The following is a 23,134-nucleotide window of genomic DNA, read 5'->3' as shown; positions in this document are numbered from 1 at the left end:
GACTTGCCAGTCCAAGGCGGAAGGATGGGGGGAGTACTGTATATCATTTTCTTAATGACCATCTCCTGCAAGGGTGCAAGAAATGTCACTGTGATTAAAAGGGAATCCCAGGCATGGGTTTTTTTCCTAGCTTTGGCTAGAAAGTGAAGGGTTATAGAACCTGTTAAGTTTTTATTGCAGTCTGTATTCCAGTTTGAGAGATTCACTGAATTTTTCTATCCTAGTGATCACTGTCAGTAGGACAGAAGGTAAGGGGGAAAACATTTGTTCAGAGTGGGAGGAAATCTTTAAATGGAGGCATTCTGATGAAAACTATAAAAGATGGGATCTCCTCCTGAATTTCAGTTGGGTCTCTAGAATTAAAAGTGAGAAGAATTTTTCCAACTGGTATAAAAACAATAAAAAAAGAAACAATTGCTTTAACAATTCCTTAACCTAGCCAAAGCTAGAAAAGAACAGGATTTGGGTGGCATTCTTCTCTTAAATTCCAGCCCAATCTACATTTATCCAGTAAATGTGGAACTCTGTATCCACCAGAAATTCTGTGTAGGCACAGAGATGTGTACATTTATTATATAAATAAAGAGGGAAGTTGGGACTTTAAATGAGGCTCTTGACATTGTGGGGGTACATTAGTAGAAAACATGTTTAACACATTACATGTACGTATTCAGGACTGGCAAACTTGCCTTCTCCTGCTATGTTCAGTACTACACTAGATTAATTATATTTCATTCTTTATAGATATCCTTAAGCATCCACCCCTGATGAGTGTTCACACACGAAACGCATTGGGCATATAGGATACATGCCTGTATGAGCAATCCAGTCTAAGCAATCATGTTCATACTACTTTGTATCAATTTATTTATAGTGCAATATGCCGCCTCAATTACATGTATATAATGGATTCACAGGAATTACTCATCAATTTATTCTACATTATCATGTGTTTCCAAGTTGATATAGATCATATGTACTTGATGTCCATGTTATATGTGTATTAGTATGTGTATTTTTATGATCAAAATATTTTTTACTTGTTCTGTACCATTGATATATATTTTATGCATCTTCCATGTTATTAAACATGTTTCTACGAATGTACCTCGGGCCCCACAATGTCAAGAGCCTCATTTAAAGTCCCAATTTCCTTCTTTATTTACCTGAACCAGGGATGGAGGCACACCATATATGTGCTTCATTCAAAGTCCCAAATTCCCCCCCTTATTTTCATGTACATTTATTAGTTTCCTGATGTATTAAAGTTGACATACCTTTCCTGATTCCATGAGGGGCAAACTGTGGGGAGAGCCTCTTTCTACTAGTCGGACTCTGAAACAGATGGAAAAAATAGTTTATATTTATAGATAAGTATATACAGTATATCTAACAAAGTTCTGTAATACATCATAATAATAAGGAGGCATAATGTGAATTTGTGCTTTGTCCAGGCAGAGTAGAACAGTATGGCAGATTGTTGTTGAAATGAATGGTCTGGTGAAAGGGTCCATTTCAAGAAAGCTTGTTTTGGGGTGTCAGGTCAAAGAAAAAGGTTATTTTCAATTCTTCCGCCCAGCACCACATACTCAACCTTTTCTTGCTCCCCTGATATTCCTTAGGCCTCGTTCACACCTGAGCGATTTTCTGCTTGAAGCTTGTAGCTCTAAAATGCGCAACAAGCCAAATCCTATTCATTTCAATGGCCACTGTTCACATATGAGCGTTCTTTCGCCTGAGGCAAAGTGCCTTTTGCTCAAAAAAGTACATGAGCTTCTATTTGGTAGATTACAAGCGTTTTTGGTTCCATAGACTACAATAGAAAAGCCGGGTTTGAGCGTTTTATCACTCATTTTCTGCTCAAATGGCAGCCCTCCACCCCTAATTTTTCTCCCTAATGTATGGGAGTACTGATTTCATCCAAACTACTACAAGAAGCAGCTTGGGTGTGCTTTACATACACTTCAGTGATAAGGAACCTGCTAATGCACCTTATCAATACACTGAAATTGCTATATAAAAGCAAGCTCCCCTTGTGGACTTCTCAATCTGCTAGTCCTCTTTTTTCATTATTTAGAGTCTAGACACCCAATATGTAGGCAGAGGATGACTTATGACTATACAGTACTTTAACTTTACTGATCTGCATACTTGCTCTAGGTCAGTAACTCTCAGGAAGTACTTAAAACAGAAGATAAGTGCACCATTCAGGAAGCATTGAAGTCAGAAGACCAGAATTTTTAGAAGCACAGGCCACAAGAAATAAGATGCATACTGCTAGTCAGCAAGTTTATTAATCAAAACGGATGGTAATCCCCACTATTCTCCTGTAGCATAGACTGGTGGGATTAGCTTCAGTTTTAAATATTACACTTGGCAGAATGCTGGCTAGTAGAGTAGTCTACTTTTTGTAAATTATGTTTGGAAATAGGGGAGTGGAAGAACACTTTTGCCGGCATGGAACCCGTAATGGTACAGCTGCAGCTTTCTAGCATTTCTAGTAGGATAGCAATGATGCGCTCTGTATTTCTCTCAAGAAAGGTTTACTTTAAGCCATATTATTAAGGTGCTACATGGAGTCTCCATACAACAGAGCCCATACAATTCAATGAATTAATTTATTAGTATACTGCATGTGCAAAATAGCGCATTAATCCTTTCCTGCTGAAAACTTCCCAAATCCCATAACGGATAATATCAATCATGTATACCATGATGGCAGATAATCTAATAGTATTCAGGGTGAAGGAGGTTAGGATTTAATAGAAGCTAAATGGAAAATAGCATAACAAAGTCTAAAATCTGAAGAAATAGAGTATGGCTCCTGCTGACAGTTTAATGCAGTTAGCAGAGTGAAATAGGTTGCATTTTATAAAAGGTCACAAGACGAGTTGGCTGAAGCCAGAGACCAAGCAGTTGCTTGCCAAATACAAAATCTGAGGTCATCCACAAAAATCTTTGATCTGTTCTAAATGGAGTAATGTTTACTGATATTCCCTGCCAGGCACAAGCCAAAGCTGCACCCAGCTTCACAAAAAAAACTGTTTCTTCACTCTAATATTGAGACATGCAAGCATGATACCTTTATAGTTGGCTGTGATGCACTACTACTAGGTAAACCACAACCTAGATAAATGAGAAACCCATACGGATATGCATTCTAACATACAGTACTGTGCAAAGGTTTTAGGCAGGTATGAAAGAATGGTGTAAATGAAAAAGGATAAGAATGACAGCGGTAGTGGGAGACTTGGAAGAGGACACGCAGCTGCTAAGTGGCATAGCTGCAGTCCAGACAGGACTGTCATTCGGTCCGGGTGTGGACCGCGGTCCACCCCTTTGTGATTCTTGGTGTACAGCATAGGGAGACCAAGCGTACAAATGTGAACAGGGACAATTAGAAAGAATGAGGTTCTGCGTAGTCAGGTGTAGGGAAATTAACCTAAAAACACTCAGGTGTGAATGGAGGCTAAATCTTGTCTCATCCTTCCCAACAATAATAAAGCAATATAAGTCACATACAATCAACAAAATAACGTAAGGATGGAGTACTAAACAGAAAGTGATCACTGAACAAATTATGTGGCTAAATTCTAGCATATATTCATAAAGCAGTAGACCCAGCATAAGCTGATTGGTATGTTGCTGAATTTATTAAAACCACTTGCCCAATATGGATGTCAAAGTCCTCTTTATCCCATTGCACAGTGTTGTGGAAATTTTTTAAGATGTATGTGATATGTATTGTCACAGTGTCTCGCAGTGTTCGTTCTACTGCGGCTGAGCCGGGGCAGACCGACACCGGTAAAGTCCCATTGATAGTGAAAAGCTTCCTGTAGATATGGAAAAGTCTTTGCAGAGTGAAGATATGTCCGCCAGCGAAGGGCTCCTGTGCAATGCACAGACGTTCGTTTAGAGGGGGATGTGTTCACTCTGCAAGGACATTATCGGTTTGATACCTATCTGCCTTTTGAAGAGGGACATACGCTCATGACTTTCTATGTGTCTGATCAGCACATGGAGGGGCCATGACATGTCCCTGCAGATAGTCTCCAATTCATAGGGATGGTAGTATAATCCAGCTATGCGCTGTTCTCTGAACAATGCAGAATAAGGATTTGCGCCAATGGTAAAAACGGGAGTGTTTGCGTGTGTTTGGTTGGGACAGTGTTCACGATTTCTTAGGCCAACCTTCCGACATGTGAGCTTCTTTGTCTAGCTATAGAGCACAGGTTATCAGGTACAATGGGCGGGAAACTGTGCACACTGTGACGCACAGACACGCCCCTACACTCCCCTAGTCATTGTTCATTGGTTGACATTTGTATAACACCTCCTGTTTTTAGGAATGCCTGGGCTTGATTGGCCGATTGTGAAGCCACCAAGCCTCTATTGTTATCGCTATTCAAAGTACTATAAATAAACAAAGCAGGGGCTAATCAGACAGGACTGTCTATGGAGCTTTCAATGCGATTACAGCGGCTGTGTCTGTTTTACTTGGGAAGTAAGAGTGCACTCGAGATGCCTTATGCAGAAATGAGCTGAAAAGTGCGCTTATTAGCGCAAGAGAAATTGATTACGCATAGTGTATGAGGGATTTCCACGTCAACAGATCCACAGACTTGCCTTTCAGCAGCACTCTCTAACTGACCTTATTTTCCAAAATAATCCATAAACATTCACTACTTAAAGGCCTTGTAATCTATTTTTCATGAAATAATTCTGTGTTAAACTGTGTTTTTTGCCTTCTTGTAACATCCTCTGTGAGTTCCAAAATTTCTCCTTCCACCTCACTTATATTTATTTAGAAAGAGCAGTGCATATGAAATGTGGTCATATGCACTGCTCTATGCACACTACAAATCCCAAAGTCCATAGTCCCTAGTCCATCTCAGAAGTGAACAAGAGAGGTGGCTATGTTTGGTCAAAATGTATTATGCTACATGTCTTTGGCAAAAATCCCAATAAGTGTTTATTGACTGGTTTGCGTGAAAGTTATAGCGTCTAAAAACCATTATATATATATATATATATATATATATATATATATATATATATATATATATTTTTTTTTTAAATACTACTAATGGCGGTGATCAGCGACTTATAATGGGACTGCGGGGGGGGGGGCAATCTGATACTGTCGCTGGGGGGAACTGGCTAACTGCCACTGATATCACCACTGACACCAATACAGTGATAATACTATACACTGTCACTGTACTAATGACTTTGGCTGGGAAGGGGTTAACATCCAGGGTGATCAAGGGGTTAATTGTGTGCCTAACAAAGCGTAATGTGTGCTGCTTTTTACTAAAGATATTTTTGTTTCTAATCCCGGCTTTGCAGAGATAAGAAACAGAGATCGTTCCCGCCGTACAGAGCCCTGTGCTGATTGTCAAGTCAGGGCTTTGGGCTATAATTGGACACAGCCAATCAGCAAGTCCTGGTTATTGGCCAGGGCCCACTAACAGACTGCCGCTGTGCATAAACGCAGCGGGTGTTGGTGAGGGCGCACATGCATGCACCCTAAACCCAGAAACAGGCAGCGACATACCATTGCGTCGCTTTGCCTGTACAGGCCACCCTATCCGCAGTACATTGAGGGCGGGTGGGCGGTCCTTAAAGTGTTACTAAACCTAAAAAGGCTTTTTACCTTAATGCATTGCTTGCATTAAGGTAAAAAACTTTTTCATTGTTCCTGTGCCCCCCATTCCCTGTGTGAAGGGGAAGAGAGGGAAGAAGAGATCAGCGCTGTGCTCTGCCTTACTTCCTCTTTATACTGCATTCGAGCAGCAGCAGGAGGTATTGGCTCTTGCTGCTGTCAATCAGAGGGGAGCGGGCTTATGTCCTGCTGTGTAGGTCTATGGAGCGCAGCTTCGTAGACACACAGCTCAGGAGCACGGGGACTACCTCTCCCCATTGCCAGCAGCTGGCTATGGTAGTCCTGCAGAAAAAGGGGAGGAGCCAATATTGAAGCCGGGGACCCTAGAAGAGGAGGATCGGGGCCGCTCTGAGCAATACCACGGCACAGAGCAGGTAAGTATAACATATATATTTTTTTAAATTAAAATAAATAGTTGAGTTTAGTAACACTTTACGTGATTAGCCATTTTCTGCCCAGGCAGTGACTTTTTTGGCATGTAGACAACTACTTGTGAAGACTGATATGGTATTGATTCGAGAGCCCACAACCTTGAGATTTGATGTGCCCGGAGCTTAGCTATAAACTTTCCACATATTTTTGGTGATCCTATTAGGTCATGATTAACATTGTCCCAGGTACTAGCCCTTCCTGGGCCATACTGGAAGAAGAGGAATTGTCTTGTGCCACACTAGAAATACAATACCAATAAGGATAGCTGATGAGTAGAAAAAGTTGGACAGATCACAAGTTAACGTTCACTGATATAGATAATGTACCTATCTTTTTTATTATTATAAAAGTAAAAGAGGGCAACATAAAACTAGTGCAATATTTGACACCGTTTTTGATAAACGAACGCATCAATATCTGGTTGGATGGCTGTAGTAGCAATTCTCAATGAATACTCAAGGTGCTAATCAGGTATTTTGGTTCAATTTGTGCCCTTCATGTGCTTCATGCTTGAAAATAGTTGCTCACAAATAGGTGCTACCAAAAACTTATGACATGAATAGGGAGTGGCTGCGAAGAGTGGGATATTTTTTGGGGAGATAAATCTTATAACAATCCAAAAAATTCCTTAAAAAAAAAAATCAACATTTTTAAGTTTACGATTTTGTGTTGGGCCGCATTCACAGCTGTTGTGGGCCGCAGGTTGGATACCCCTTCTGTACATCCAGTAAAAAAGGTAATGTGAGTTTACAGGAAAGAGTTACAATGTATTACTTCATGAACAGATATACAATGCTTGAGCAGTCAATGTTATGCAATAAATTGTACAAAATGTGTATTTCTATAATTTCACTCTGATATACTAACATAAAAGCTATTTCCCAATTCTCTGAAGTTCTGGTATTAATATACCAATAGCACTGCTATGCCAAAGAAATAGTAATGAGCTATATCTCCCCTAGTGACCAACAAACCAGTACTGTACCTTACTGCTTTCTGTAGTTCTAATAAGATTTTTGAGCAGTAAAATAATTATTTATAACTCTTTGGAATACAGTCTGATGTGGTATTCACAAAGAATGTTCATGGCTGCCTCTGAGTAATTGAGGGTAATTTAGTTGTAATGTTTCACTGTACATTCTGTAACAAACACATACAGTATGTTTTATGATGTGTCTAGTTAATTTCAAAAGCTGATGAAGGGTATATACAGCACACAACACACACAAATGGAGTTCATTCCCCCTTAGACTTTTCCACATTTTGTAGTTTATAACCTGAAAGTACATATAAACCCAAGAACAAAAATGTAATATACTGCATTTTGCAGCTTACCAGCCCTCAAATGGGATGGCGGCACACGTTTTCTTAACCTGGTGATCCTGCCTGTAACACACTTATACCCCGTACACACGGTCGGATTTTCCGACGGAAAATGTTTGATAGGACTTTGTTGTCGGAAATTCCGACCGTGTGTAGGCTCCATCACACATTTTCCATCGGATTTTCCGACACACAAAGTTTGAGAGCTTGCTATAAAATTTTCCGACAACAAAATCCGTTGTCGGAATTTCCGATCGTGTGTACACAAATCCGACGCACAAAGTGCCACGCATGCTCAGAATAAATAAAGAGATGAAAGCTATTGGCTACTGCCCCGTTTATAGTCCCGACGTACGTGTTTTACGTCACCGCGTTCAGAATGATCGGATTTTCCGACTACTTTGTGTGACCATGTGTGTGCAAGACAAGTTTGAGCCAACATCCGTCTGAAAAAATCCTAGGATTTTGTTGTCGGAATGTCCGATCAATGTCCAACCGTGTGTACGGGGCATTATAGTTCCACAGTGACAATGCTTATTCAATGTACTGCATCTATGCAGGAAGCAGAGTTGTCAATTTGTGTTATGTAAGGGCAGCCTGTTTAAAACAATGGGCTGCCAATGCATCAAAATGTCCTCAAAATTGTATTTGTCACTAAATTTGGAGCACAACACAACTTAGTGCATTGCTATGTGTTTTGGAGAGCCAAACCACACGGCAATGCACACAAGTCTAAACTGGCCCTTAGAGTTTACATACAGTTGAAAATGAATGTCATTAGTATCTTTACCATTTGATTTACATTACAGACTTAGGCAGCCCATAGATGAGTCAACCAGTGGAATAAAAAAAAAAAGACTTAATTCCCCCATCCGCAAACTCAATGTGAATCTGCCTCACTGAGCTTTTGTATTCTGACAGTGGGGAGACTTCCCCACTGTCAGAATACACTGTTCAGTGCTGCCAGCTGACAGGGTGGTTGTACTGAAGTCAATCGGTAGGTTGACTTCTATACAATCTCCCTGCCCATACATGAATCCAAATGCGGCTGGTCCCTGCTGAACCAGATGACTTTCGATCCATGTATGGCTGGCTTTAAAGCTCCCCTCCAGGCACACTCACTGCCCCCCACCCTATACCTCTCACCTACTTCTAAGTAATAACTGCACTACTTAAAAACAAATAAAATACTAAATTCTGGGGTCACACAATATTCCAGGTCTCAAGTCTTCTTTCTTTCTACAGCAGGGAAAGTCCTACAGGCTGTCCAGTGGTGGGGTCCTCTGTGGCTGAAGAACTGCAGCGGCATGTGGCTGGACGGGGACTGTTGGCTACAGACTCTCAAACAGAGGTCTGGACTTCTCTGAGCCATTTAGTTTCTTGGTTTTAAACCACTCCAGTGTAACTTGGACTACATGTTTAGCTTAATTGCTTTTCGGGAAGGTGAATCTCTACCCCAGCCTTGGATACCCATGGACTACATTTCCTTTTGCTTTGTCTCTATAAAAACATTTTAAGTATAGGAAAATGTGTGTTGATCTGACAGAAATATAGTGAGTTCCTAACTTCCTGTAGTGAGCAGACAACTATTGCGTTGAAATCCAAAGCAGTGTTGTCCTTCAGACAGGGGGCAATCCAACTTCCACATGGGAACAGTGTCTGCATGAGCCAGAGGACAATTTCTGGCAGGATACAGAAACATATTTCACTCAACACACTCTGCCTGCTCAAACTAGCAAACCAGAACAAGGTCCCAGGTCAGAAATATTCCTGGAATGGGAAGTATCACTGCAGAAGGCTGATAATGATTAGTGCAAACGTAAAACCGGGAAAGAAGAGCATATTTGCCACAGTACAAGGAATTAATGAGGCACTTGGGCAGACCTAGAGCACGGCATTCAGAGCAGCCAATGTGAAATGGGCCTCTGAAGCAATTAAAGGCTGCATGTATGTGCTCTAAATAACAGCACTTTTCACATTTTGCATTCTATAATTAAAGCGTCCCATGTAATATTTCCTTTAATTATACATAAGAAAGAAAAGAGTTGACCAAGTTCTGTTTTATACAGGGAGAAAAGTACAAAGCTAAATAGCAAATACATAGCCATTTTTTTACAGGGATAGTACATGCATTGCAAATACATCTATATACATTCATTAACTGACATAACCAAGAGCCTGACATTAGCAAAAGCCAAAAATATATTACTAGGGGTCAGTAAGGTGGAACAATCCTGCAAGAATCAAGACAAAATGAATACAACTTTGTAATCATGATGTCTGCAGCTCAGTCAGCCTTGCTAAATCCTGCCTGTCATTGATGATTTCTTACACTGGTATGTGGGCCAGGAACCTTGGCACACACTGATCCAATTAATGCTGTCTACTTTACAACTAGGGCCATCTGTAGGGTAAAAGCATTTCAAACAACACATAAAAGCCTTCAGTGAACTACTATTGCTCTACAGCAAACAGCAACTGTGCAAACATCAGAAAGTTCACTCAGTTTCCTTAATAGCTGAGCTATGGGAGCATACAGAAAGATGTAACATAGAAGTTTCTCAGCATGCTCACCTACTAAATTGCCCATTGTGGGTAAAGGCTGTTATTGCCTGCAATGTGCTGGGTGACCCCACTGCCTTCATGTAGATCTATGCCGATAGTTCTGGTGACGCCACTAGCATTAGCAGGTAAGAGGTTCCTATCTGCTAATGCAGGTAGCATTTTCTCCCTGCCCAGCTCCACCTGCCTTCTCTGATAAGCATTCTGCAGATTCCAGTTGCCAATAGGCTCAATACACTGACAGCAAGTGTCCATACTGTAGCATCATCTGAACATGTGTCTGAATCAACACCTATTAGATACACTACTGCTGCCCACATACAGTATGTGCAGGTGCCTAAACAATGAGAGGGGAGTAGATACATACACCAAAGATCCATCCCATAGACAGTATGCAGGCAAAGGGTTTCTGGTAAATTTTACCTTGTACGGTACCCCTAAATATGCAGGATGATCTGTAGGGTGCTTTGCTGATTCTTTTCTCCCAGATGTCGCAGCTCAGCAATCTTTACAGCACCCTCTGATGGCATCACAGGTTAGAAACACAGGTGAATGTCTGCTGAAAATGCATGCATTTAAAAATTCCTTGCACTGCATGGCTTAATCTGAGTTTTGTGTAATCCTTCAAAGAATTAACAAAGAATTATGGCGGAAGAAAGACAGCAGGAGTGTACTTCACCTCTCCCTGCTTCTTGCATCACCAATCACATTCCAACTTCCAAAGCAAGTTTAACTTAGCTTGGTGGCTATGAAAAGTATTGGTGCTGCCTTTTTATACTAGGATTTGTGTGTGTGGAGTCAAAGAGGTGAAGTTGATGTTCCAGCATCATCCAATTACAGACAAAGAGACCTGGGTGAATTGGTTCAGTCTGGATGAAAAAATAAACTGCTCTGCATGTAGGCTGTACTCCATGTCTGCATGCAAAGGTTTCATTTAAAGTGTGGAAACTAAAACTGGTCATTCTAACTTTACATAATATATACGGTATATAGACAAGCAGAAAAGGGGATATGCCTATTTATCCTAATGCCTGAGGATGAATTATGTTCACTGTATTCCTTAATCCAAGGATTGGTAAAACCAGGCCAAGGTTTGTTGTGCCTGTGGGGAAGACTTCTCTACTCTGTAATAGCCTAATCACGAATTAATGAGGTTGGAAAATCTATTAGGAGGACCATGACAGGTGCTCATGCAAATAATAATTATGCCATGGGGTAAGTTTACTAAAACTGTAGAGTGCATAATCTGGTGCAGCTGTGCATGGCAGCCAATCAACTTCTAACTTTAACTTGTTAATTTAAGCTTTAACTAAAAAACCTGGAAGCTGATTGGTTTCTATGCAGAGCTGTACCAGATTTTGCACTTTCTGGTTTTACTAAATCAACCCCAATGTGTCACACAAATAGATATAAAGTGAATACAAGTTGAGCAGTCTACCTTTCAGAGATGATCCCTGTTGTTTAAAACACTATTATCACTTATAATGAGTATCTAGGTATGTACACTTCAAACGCACAGCAGCATTCCTATAAAGCTGCTTACAAGCCTGGACAGTCTCCATCATCCTCGCATAACCTCTGTTCATCACACCTCATGAAGAACATTCTGATAACCCCAGTGGGGTAATAACAATTGTGGCATGCTCAGCAAGATATTAGCCCAATGCACTGACTTATGACAACCGTCAAGTGCCAAAGCAACCAATATTTTCGCAAGTATTATAGCAAAGCAGATTGAGCCTATTGTCTTCCACCCTGTGCTTGGTAACTATTAGGAAAGCATTAAAACTTCCTATACATATGAACACAGACTTAAAAATAGTCTTACATACCGATCATGCCGCAATGCTCTCATGTCCACATACACAGTTGTGGGATCTGGTCCAGATGTTCCCTGCAATACAATTAGTATTTCAGAGTTAAGGCATTAGGTGATATAACATTACAACCGAAATACTAACATAAAGTGGTGTTATATTTATTTTCTAAAAAACAAAAAAATAAACATTATTAGGACTTGCAATGATTTTCTTAAAAAAAAGTATTGGCTAGATAGAGAACAGAAAAATAAACAGTGAAGCAAATGTCTGTACATGGACTATACAATAAGTACATATTAGAATTGCCTACATTTTACATAAGAGTTAATAGTAATAGTATATAAGCAGCCATTCTCAAACTTCTCATCTCTAAAGAACCCTTAGAATCTGGAAACCCCTGCTAATAGTTACTATATCTACAGCTCGCACTACATAAGCATGATGGCCACTGGTAAGAATGTTCCTTATATTTATGGTCACTGTGAAGAATGTTCCTTACATTTGTGGTCGCTGGGAAGAATGCCCAGTTACAAATAACTAAAAGATCATTGTTGTCAGTGTTTTTTTTTATCTGAAAAGCAGAAATTGCTCATTGCTCAAGGAACCCCTAGCAATCTCTGGTGGAACCCTAGGTTTCCAATAAACCATGGTTGAGAATGACTGGTATATACATTAGGTTTTCCTAAAACTTCTCTGCTATACATAAACTAAGTGGTATATACTACACGAAGACTTTCCTTAATGAAAATATATGGAGGAACTTAGATACGATATTCTAATTACTACTTGTAATCCACTGATATTTTAGATATAGGGAGAGATAACTTAAATGTAAGCATTACAATTTGCATGTATGTACCTTTTCTGTAAAAGGGAAACCTATAGTCTGCAATTTTCTAATGAGCCTCTAGAGCTGCATCCTTTACAGAACAATTTGGGCTTTCTAATAAGACAGTCCATCATTTGCAGCTCACTTTTCGAACTGTACAGTGTCATAAGAGGAGGGGGTAACTCATCTCATTAAAAAGACCCAGACACCAGACCAGTCATTTAAACAACAATCTTCCCATAAGTTTATATACACATTTAAAGTATTTTATGCAAGTTATTTACCTTTAAAAATCTACCTTCCCCTCTTGGATGTGATGTCAGCACCCCAGCACACTCAGTGCAGACACTCAAGTGACACTATAGTATTCCCCTTCACTCTTCTGGCAGCTACATAAAAGGTTTTGTAGGGATGTGAGGGGAGGGGTAGGGAAGATGGCCCAACACAGACAGTAACTAGACACTCCCAGAAGAGGAGAGCACAACGACATAACAAAGAGGAGGAACTGTGGCTGTGCTAAAGAATCAACTCTGATTCAGATTTGCTAGTGGTTTCAAAGTCACGTTGCAAGTGAATAAGAAAATTATTTATGTACAGGGAAAAATGCTGCAAGTGATCATTTAAAATACCTGTTTTTTTTGTGCTTTTAAATGACATTTTTAGGTTGGTGACAGGATCCTTTTAAGCTTTATATGTTTTCTGTATAGATCTGAACACAAAGGGAACAAATGACACTTCCTCCCTTTAAAGCACCGAAAAACAAAGAAGCATAGAAAACTTGCAGAGACTAGAGCTCAACTTCCCGAATGAATGTACTAAATATAAACTACACAGTTAATGCAAAGTCATCACACCATACAGGGGCATTACACTTAAGGCCTGGCTCACAACTATGCAGGTCGCAGTTTGCATATTCCAGGTGCATTTTGTGTTTTTCAATACACATTTTTGATCCATTGAAGTCTATGGAACCAAAAATCTGAAAAAAATCCCTAGCCCTTTCCATAAAATGCAGAGATGTGAATGTGACCCATAGGAAACCATGTTAAATGGACTGTAGTGTGTTTCTGCAAAACTGAAAAGGCACTAAAAAATGCATAGGTGTGATCCAGGCCTAAAAGTAATGTTTCAGTCTTTAGTGGCTGCTGCTTTGAGTCTGAAACTCCAAGTCTGCACACCAGCCACAGTAATTTCAAGGCAGTCCCACTCTTCTCAATATTTTTTACATTTACATTGCATTATGGGAACCCGAGGAGAACAAATTCTCCTTTAGCAATAGTAGTAGGGACACTCTCACAATAGGGGGAGTAAGTCTCCAAAGTTAGAACTCAACCAGCTTTTCTAGCAAGGAAATCTCCATCCTGTACGTTCCAAAAGGTCCACCTACAATTTAAACAGCAGTTTTGGTAGATTTATATTTTTTTCCAATGCACCTTACTTATGAAAAAATAAATGGGCTGACAATGTGCCATGGGGAGCTTTGGGCACCTGCATTCTAAACCACAGCTTTTGTTCATTTTTAACCAGATCAAATAAACTTTAGAGCACATGCAACAATAAACAAGTAATCAAAATGTGTGAAGGAAAAAAAACACATTAAAAAAAGATGTTCAGGCGGCATTCTATAATGTTCTCTAAGCTTATTCTTTTAAGTTTGTAGAGATACAATTCTCCAAACAACAGAAGGAAAACCTTCAACTTTTTATTCAATAAAACACACTTCACAGATCCACTATGGTTATGTAGTCAATTGGTAACACAAGGAACAGACTTGTAAGCTTGGAAGAAAGGGAAGGTAGTAATATTACCCATAATAACTACCATTTAAAGTAGACCTTTAAAGATTAAAGGAATATCAATTTCCCTGCCAGCCTCCCACTACCCAAAATTAGCAGTAAAAAAAGCTTTAAAAATAAAGATTTAACAAAAACAGATATAAAATACTTCAGTCTTGGCTATCTGGAGACATGGGTGACATCAGTGCTTCCTAGGATAGCTGGGCACTCCAAATTCAGTGAGAATTCATCCCTGCCCATTGAAGGAGTGCATTCTCGTGGATTTTAAAGTGGCAAGGAGGAAGGATGAAGGAGAACGCTTTGTGGTGTCACCCGCACCACCAAGAAACCGGGACTGAGGTGAGTAGTTTTTAATTCTAATTCTTGTAAAATGTTTAACATTTTGTTTATAACTAACTTGTTTGGGTGGTTTGGGGCTGGCAGGGAAGTGGACCCTCCCATTTGCATGTAAGGTCTGCTTTATTTCTTTATCAAGTTACAGCCAAGAAACCTTAAGGATTTAAAGAGGATCTGTAAAGAAGAGTGGACCAAAATCCCCCCTGAGATGTTTTCAAACCTAGTCACTAGCTACAAGAAACTTCTTACCTCTGTGCCTGCCAACAAGGGTTTCTCCACCAAGTACTAAGTCATGTTTTGCCTGGGGATCTAAAACAATTTACTCACTGAACTGCAACTCAATTTATAACATTTGTATTGTGTGTTTTTCTGGATTTTTGTTTGATATCCTGTCTCTATCATTTAAAATACACCTATGATAAAAATTGCAAAGTGCACAGTCTATTTGCCTTTAGTAAATCAACCCCAATGTCTCCTTGGAATGTCACGAGATCAGGTTTGTCCCATTAGAAGGTTTTCTCTCATCTCTTGCTCTAGTAGCAAATTTAAAATTTTGAGTTTACCTTCACTTCCTGTCTTGGTGACAATGGTCATCAGGACAGATAAAATATCCTCATGGGGACACAGATAGCCAAACAAACTTGAAATGTCTAACCCTTCCCTACTTTATTAAAAAAAACTAGGGAGGCAAAGAAGGCATGTACCTAAGCAAGACATTAACTATTGATGACACTGTCAGCATATCAGGTCACAAAGCTTTGGGGCTGCTCCAGTATGTCACAATCCTACCATCATTGATGGTCACAGAGTCATGTTGAGGTTACTATAAAGTCAGCAGATATGACTGTGTGTCAAACTACATACACACTACAGCTCCTAAGTTTTATTGAATCTTCCACATGTAAATGAGTTGTCATATCTATAATGTGTTCTTGACAAAAAAAAGAGATATTGTTTTTCTGAAGTTATTATGGGTTCATGCTTTGTGGCCAGTTCATATATAAATAAAGCTCAGCAGAACTCTTCTTTAACCACTTGTAGGATGACCTAACTTCAATAATAAATGGTCTTCATTAATTTCACAATTTTAATGACTTCGTGATTAGCATGTTTGCCTTGCTGTGCGAGTCCCAACTTCAACTCTCTCCAAGGACATTATCTGAGTTTGTGTGCTTTTCATGTGTGTGCTTGGGTTTCCTCCCGTTACCTAAACATACTGCTATGTCATATTCAATGATGGGTCCTCTGAATAGGAATTAGCAAAATTAAAAAAAAAATGTCTGCTACATGAGCAATACAGAAATAACATATTAATTGGCAGGAAAAATTGACCGCAGTAATATACACTGTGGAAGATAGAAACAGCAGCATCTATGAGTAACCCTATCACTATAGAATTTTTGTTTTGCCTTTTTATTCTTCCTTGCGTACTTTTTCTGTGACAACTGAAAAATGTTTAATTTCCCATCACTTCTGTGCCAGTGACAGTGGTCACCAGGACAAATACAGAGGGTTCACCTCCAGAGTAGGGATAAAGACATCAGTAAGATCTGACAGGTTCTAACTCTACCCTGGTTTATCCAAATCTAATAAAACGTTTTAGTTACTTTCCTTCCTAGGATTAGGAAATCACTAGCATTACTCAGACCCTAACGTTTGGTCAAAACAAGAGAGGAGGCTCACAGGTACATTCATTAAAGTAATTGTAACACAAAAAAACCCCCAAAAAACATGTTTCTGTCCCTTTAAGGCACGAGATATAGCACATTGCTCTGGCAATGTCAACGGTCCCTTTCTATGTTCTACAATACCTGGCTGATCCTGCCTGTTCCTGAAGGAGTGTGCAAGGCTGGCCTATATTAATAGGAAGGCTGTGGCTTAGTGAAAAACATCCTTAAAGTGGAGGTCCGCTATAAAAAAAAAAATATTAAAAGCCAGCAGCTACAAATACTGCAGCTGCTGACTTTTAATATATGGACACTTACCTGTCCAGGGAGCCCGCGATGTAGGCAGCCAAAGCCGATCCGTCCTTCGGCTCTTGGCTGCTGCCGCCGCCATTCTCGGTAAGGGAATAAGGGAGTGAAGCCGTGCGGCTTCACTTCCTGGTTCCCTAATGCGCATGTGCGAGTTGCGCTGCGCGTCCTCTCAGGTCCCTGCTGTGTTCTGTGTCTCACAGAATACAGCGGGGGAGGACGGGGTAGGCGCCGGAAGTGGCATAGGTCACCATAAGCGCCGCGGTGAGCTATGCCAGGAAGTGGGATCAAATACCTGTATTAGACAGGTATCTGCTCCCTCCTCCCCCCTGAAAGGTGCCAAATGTGACACCGGAGGGGGGGGAGGAATCCAAAAAGTAGAAGTTCCATTTTTAGGTGGAACTCCACTTTAAACAGAAGTGCTGTTACTGGCACGTTCTCTCAGTAAAAAATTATATAACATATTTCCAAAAATGATTTGTTTAGGAAACCTATACCATGAGGCATGATGCCAAACATACTAAAAAAGATTTTGGGTTCACATATGCTTTAAAAGATAAGTGAGGGATTAAAAAAAAAAAAAACCCACATACTCACTTAGATGGCTGCAACATTCATCTAAGCCGTAGCTCGCCCCTGCCGGCTCTACACCGAAAACTGAGTGATCAAAGGCCTCTGATCGCTCAGTTCTCAGGTCCGCGCAGAGCAGAGAGTGGTGACTGTCACTCTGTGATGTCAGCCTGCTGTTGGTTGATCTGGGTAACAGGAGGGCATAACTGAGTGCTGCCCTCCTGTTACCCACTGTAACCCACAGGAGAAGTATGACCAAAAGGACTTTGGCCATACTTCACCTTTAAGGCAGTTTTCCAGCTCTGCTACAGAAAGGAAAAACAAATTAGTTAGTAGGGGATCTAATGCTTAGATGACATAGGGACTTGTGCCACATTTACCTAAACATAATAAACCCCATATGCACATAGAAATGTTTCCAAGAATATTTCTATTAGAATCAGCGGCGGCTGGTATATTTTCTGGGGGGCGGTAAACAATGCACCCATAGTAACCCCCCCCCAGTCAGATCACCCACTCAACCAAAGCCCCCCCCCCCCCCCATCGGTCGGGTCACCCGCATTCCCCCCCCCTCGGTCAGTCAGTCGGTCACAAGCCCTGCACTTACCCCATCTAGGTCACAGGCAGCGCTTCCTTGGGGCAACAGCTTTCCCTGCTTCTCCTCCTCTGCATCATGGCCGCTTCCACCGTGCGTCTCCTCCCTCCTCCTCCTAGGGGCCAATAGAATCGCTTCTCCTTTCAGCCAATCAGGGGACAGGTCTCAGGACCCAGTTCCTGATTGGCTTGGAGGAGAATCAGGAAGACAATGGCAAATAAGATTTTGCTATTGTCACACAACTGGGTGAGCCCACCCTTTTTGAAGCCTCTTAGAGCCTCTGGCTCTAATCACGTGCTTCAAAAAAAAAAAAACCCATTGGAATCCATGCATCCAGCGCCCCACATGTAGATTAGGGGGCTGGACGCATAGATAGGGGGGCGGGGCTCCTGCGCCCTGCATTACAGGCCGCCACTGATAACAATAATGCATTATCATTATCAGTCGCAAACATAGATCAAACAGAGGCTAAGATGGCAGCATCCATGGATGCAAAGGATAGAAGGGTTTAACTCTGCTTTAGCCCTGGTTCACATTGGTACGATTTGACATGTGATTTGACATGTCAAATCGGCGACGATGGCATCGCCCTAATCGGTGCAATGCTGCATTTGCGGCACCGCACTGATTTCAAAAAGTAGTTTCTGTACTACCGTTTGTGATTTCGGGCTGCGATTTACATTGACATCTGTGAACAGATGTCTCTGAAAACGTGGCCGAAATCGGGACTGACATGCAGGAGTTCAGCTGAACTCGCATGGCTTCATTCCCACAGCTCAGTGTGAACCTGGGCTTAAGACCGATTTACTTGCAGAGATGGACAGTAAGAAAACATATATTTAAAGTTTTGATCCCTCTAACAGCATCACTGCAACTAAGAGTTACAGTCCTACTTTACTCAAAGGCTGTTGAACTGCATACAACACACAGGGCTTTTTGGAGCATACAAGAAAAGCAAAATTCAGCTGGGGTTCAATACAATACCATATTGTAAAAAGTATCTGGAAAATTTAAGAGTACAGCTGTGCTTACAATGAACAATAACGGGAGAGGTGGGAAATTTTAGAAATGACACTGAGCTCGTCAGCATTAAAGTTGAACTCTAAGCAAGCAGCTAGGCAAAAGTCGAAATACGTACAGTACATAAGAGAATTATTTTAACTCTGTGCAGCTGGTTTGTGAATCAGGGAATCTTCCTAAACCTGGGCCTTCTATACAGTAGTAACACACCTTGGTCAAAACCCAACTCTGCTAATTGGACAAAGAAGCAGCAGCAACCCAATGTAGTAATTCCCTGTTCACTGCTTTCAGCCCACTTTAACTATAAAAGAACCTGACTGGCAGATGCTAGCCATCACTCTTTCAGTGCGAGTACTGTATTGCAGGGGTTTAATGGAGGCTCATATCAAGACACGTTTAGGTACTTACACTAGTTGTATTTAAGAATCCTTTTTTTTTAAATTAAAAATGTAAGTTTTTTCCCCTGAAACTTCTCTCTTAAAATTATTTGTGTTATACGCCGATAAATATGGTACTTACCTGGAGTTCAGCTTTAATTCAATCATGTAGCAAAGATCAATGCTACGCATTTAGTTATAGCTTTCCATTGTAACTTACACTGGACTAACAACATTAAATTGATTAAAATTTTGATTGGTAGACCCAAAATACTCTGCTCTTTAAATGATTACTAAATACAAGCTTATGAGAACTAGAGGGTTTATTGCTCTTCAATATTTTACAGGTTCTGAGAGCTCCAAAATCTATTTTCCAAGTTACATAGACTATGCTTGACTATAGTTTGTTTAAAAATGTACTACCAATGAACATAGTAATGTAATAAACAGATATTAATAGTGAAAAGCTAGACTTATATAGGTAAAAAACTCAAGTGGATACCAATTATTATGCTTTGCACATTTATGGAAATGGACTGATTTACATGTAGGGGAACCTTGGTTGTATCTGTGGCTATGCAAGTTATAGCCAGTAATACCACAGCTACATATATTGCAGCACAGTGAGAAGAGACCAGACATGGAGGGAGAGACATTAAGTCATAGAGATACAAAAAGGCAGAAATAAATCTATAGAAATGTAGCCTGTGTTTAATCTGCACAAAACAAATATAACATAAATTACTTATGGCCGATAATATTTATTAAAAAAAAGTCACTTAAGATTTAAAAGGTCAGGCCAGTCAAAAATTATATTTGCTAGAAGCCAGTTGAATAGATCATCCACTGTCTTCGTCCTGAGTACTCCTGTAGTGTGATCTCTCTCCATTGTCACCAATAAATGTTCCATACATTGTGTATAGTATATTACCATAGAATGAGACTTTGGGGTAGATTGAGAACAAGGACCTGTTGCAGAGAGATGTCACTACCATCATTTTCCAGTAATACAAAAACAGTAGATAGGTTCAGTCTACCAGCATTACCCATGGGGCTTTTGCATGGCTTTATTCTTTAAACAGTGTAACTAATTTAAATCAATAGTGCTTTACAACAATGTGTGCTGACTCAATGTCTAGTCTCCCCTTCACTAGGAAGCTTATAGGCGGGTATTTAGGGAACATGAAAATCCCCTACCTGCTCAGCCAGTTTCCCCAGCCTGTGTGGCTATAGCAGCAGGGATTGCAAAGGGATGAGTGAAGGTACAGTAAGGAACAGGTGGAGAAAATGAGAAGGAGAAGGAAACGTACACAAAAGTCAAAAGGAAACGGGTGACGTAAGGAAAACGCCAGAAGCAGGGAGTAAAGAAAAACAAAACAAAAACAAATGTCAAATATAGAAACTGTATTAAATGAAGAAATAAAACTAGAACAGTTAAAGTAACAAAAAATAATTAATTTGTAAAAGATTTAAATAATTAAAAGGTGAAATAATGTCTACAAGTTTAGTAGAGACAGTTATGAACATTTAATGCCTAAGCAACATTTGATGTTTAAACACACCTCTGTAAAACAAACACAGTGAAGCAACATGTTGCCGGCATATATAATATGGACAAATACACAAGGTATCCTGATTGTTCTCTATGAAAGGTCAGGCCCTTGGAAAACTTCTGTTCATTCAACATGCATGCACACAGTTCGGTACACATCGGGTTAGGTCCTTAGACTGCGCACCACAATGCTGGCTTATCTAAGCATTACAAGCAAAGAAAAATGTCCAATCCAATGAGCCTTCCTAGATCATTGATCCTCATTTATATCCCATAGGCTGTAAGGAAACCCGCAGACATGGTAACTTCTTATGGAGAGTGAAAAGAAAGCATTCATGGTGTTGTTGGACCACCACAACTTCTCTTTACCTCAGGTGACATTGATGTACAATGTACACGCCGGTAAAAAAAAAAATCTTATTTTAATGGCTAAAGGGAATGATCCTGCAACGGTCTGCAGGAGTTTTCCTAGGTTGTAAATTAGTCCCAATAACTTTGAGAGCGGACAATTTTTTAAAAATTTTCATTAATTTTTCAACCAACAGAAAAAGAAGTCCTCAGCATTCAGGTTGCAGAAGTACTAAAAATCCAAAACACAAGCATTTGAGTAAAGATGTAGCAAATAAACCTCTAGGCAAGGCACACAGTAGGGTATCAATACCCTACCCATTACTTTGACTGGTCAGAACCTCCACTGGAGACCAGGTAGCAGGAACAATGAATACACCTCAAAAACAAGTGACCTCAAGACTTTAAGGTATACTTTCAGAAAATGGATAAAATGATATTTAGCAGCTTGATTTAAAAGAAGCTTTTTTCATAAAAATAGAGAACTTTCCCATATTGACCAAATGGTTTTATCTCGTAAACAACAAAGGAAAGAAGCTGGTGTGAGATGGGTAAACAAGAGGTGATGTCTTAGTCCCAATTAATATTTATACAACTATCTTAAGCCCACGACGTGAGCAACACCTCAAACACATAAAAACCTGAAAGAAAATGTATTTACATACAATTAAAGTGTTTGTAAACCCCAAAAAAAAATAAAATACTGATCCTGGTTCCTTGTGCTTGTGCTGTGTAATTTGCCCCCTTCCAAACTCTAAAAAAAACCTCCCTGAATCTGACACTTCCTGCATTCCCTCTCTGCTGTGACAACGAAAATCAGGGCTGCTCAGCCCTGACCACTGTTGTCAGAGTGCGTCCCTGCATCATATGGTGCTGTCCGCTCTGCTCTTCTCTTCTCTCTCCCCCTCCTTCCTGCCTATCACCTGCCTCTGTGTGTCTGTCTCCACCCCGAACCCTGCCGCTATTCTTATAAAAAAAAAAAAACTTAAAATTGTCACTGCCAGACCCTCTATTAGGCACACTATGTAAGTGGTTTTAAAAATGAGTGTTCTAAATACCTATTTTGAGCAGGCTTCAGGCCAGTCCCTTGACTCACAGCCGCTTTACAGCTACGAGACAGACCTTCTGCGTGAGGAGATGAGCGGCCACGTGATCTCCCCGGCTGATGTCAGAGGGAGATCACGGCTCCCCCTGCAGAAGACATCCATCGGAGCTGGAAAGCGTCGGCGAGTCATGTGACCAGCCTGAAGACAGCTCAGAATTGGTATTTAGAACACTCGTTTTTTTAAAACCACTTACATAGTGTGCTATGCCAGCCTCTAATAGAGGGGCTGGCATAGTCTTATAAATATGGGTTCACAAACACTTTAAGAACAAGTCATACATATATTAATGGTAGAAAATACATTATTGAGACTATACATAATTCAATTAGAAAACTTTTACATGGAACCTAGATGGTCCATATTAATATCCGCAGTCAGCCTGGAAAATCTGTGCTGACGTTCTCAACGCGTTTCACAAGGAAAACCTCGCTTCCTCAGAAGAAGCACAGAGAAATATAATTGAAAAAGGTTGTCACCAGCTCCACCTCGATATAGTGGTATGGCAAGCAAATTTGTTAAAATCAAGCGTCCGAAGCCCCAGATTGGTTTTGGGCTGATAAATGCATGCATCCCTGGAGGTCAGTGCTTGTTGGCATGTATTAGCCCTGACCCCCAGGGATGAGTGCAATTATCATACCAAAACCAATCCGTGGGCCCCGGCCCCTTTCCCGGTCGCTTGATTTTACCAAATTTGCTTGCCATACCACCATATCGAGGTGGAAGCTGGTGACAACCAAAATGACCTGGTTCCTCAACCATAACACTTACTACCATGAGCTGGATATGAAACGTTTTGGGTGGGCTTGTATGAGCTGCTAAGGATCTATAGA

At 40.4% G+C, this 23,134-nt stretch overlaps 1 protein-coding gene across 8 annotated transcripts in view; it reads right to left on the bottom strand.

Moving 5' to 3' along the window:
* The window catches only part of DIP2C (disco interacting protein 2 homolog C), a 751,814-nt gene that overhangs the window by 46,902 nt on the left and 681,778 nt on the right, over positions 1-23,134 (bottom strand). For 5 of the 8 annotated variants that reach the window (XM_073629914.1, XM_073629910.1, XM_073629907.1 and 2 more), the window contains 3 exons: positions 20,496-20,525; positions 11,815-11,876; positions 1,278-1,335 (listed from right to left, as the gene is read on the bottom strand). In XM_073629914.1, the coding sequence (XP_073486015.1) occupies positions 1,278-1,335; positions 11,815-11,876; positions 20,496-20,525 (150 nt within the window). The remainder of the gene's footprint in view (positions 1-1,277; positions 1,336-11,814; positions 11,877-20,495; positions 20,526-23,134) is intronic. The other 3 variants (XM_073629915.1, XM_073629908.1, XM_073629913.1) reach the window with 1 other exon arrangement.

Source organism: Aquarana catesbeiana, linkage group LG05 (genome assembly GCF_042186555.1).
Source record: "Aquarana catesbeiana isolate 2022-GZ linkage group LG05, ASM4218655v1, whole genome shotgun sequence".
In the NCBI taxonomy this organism is placed as follows: Eukaryota; Metazoa; Chordata; class Amphibia; order Anura; family Ranidae; genus Aquarana; species Aquarana catesbeiana.
Note: the sequence above shows the minus strand (reverse complement) of the source record. Positions and strands in the feature narration are given on the sequence as shown.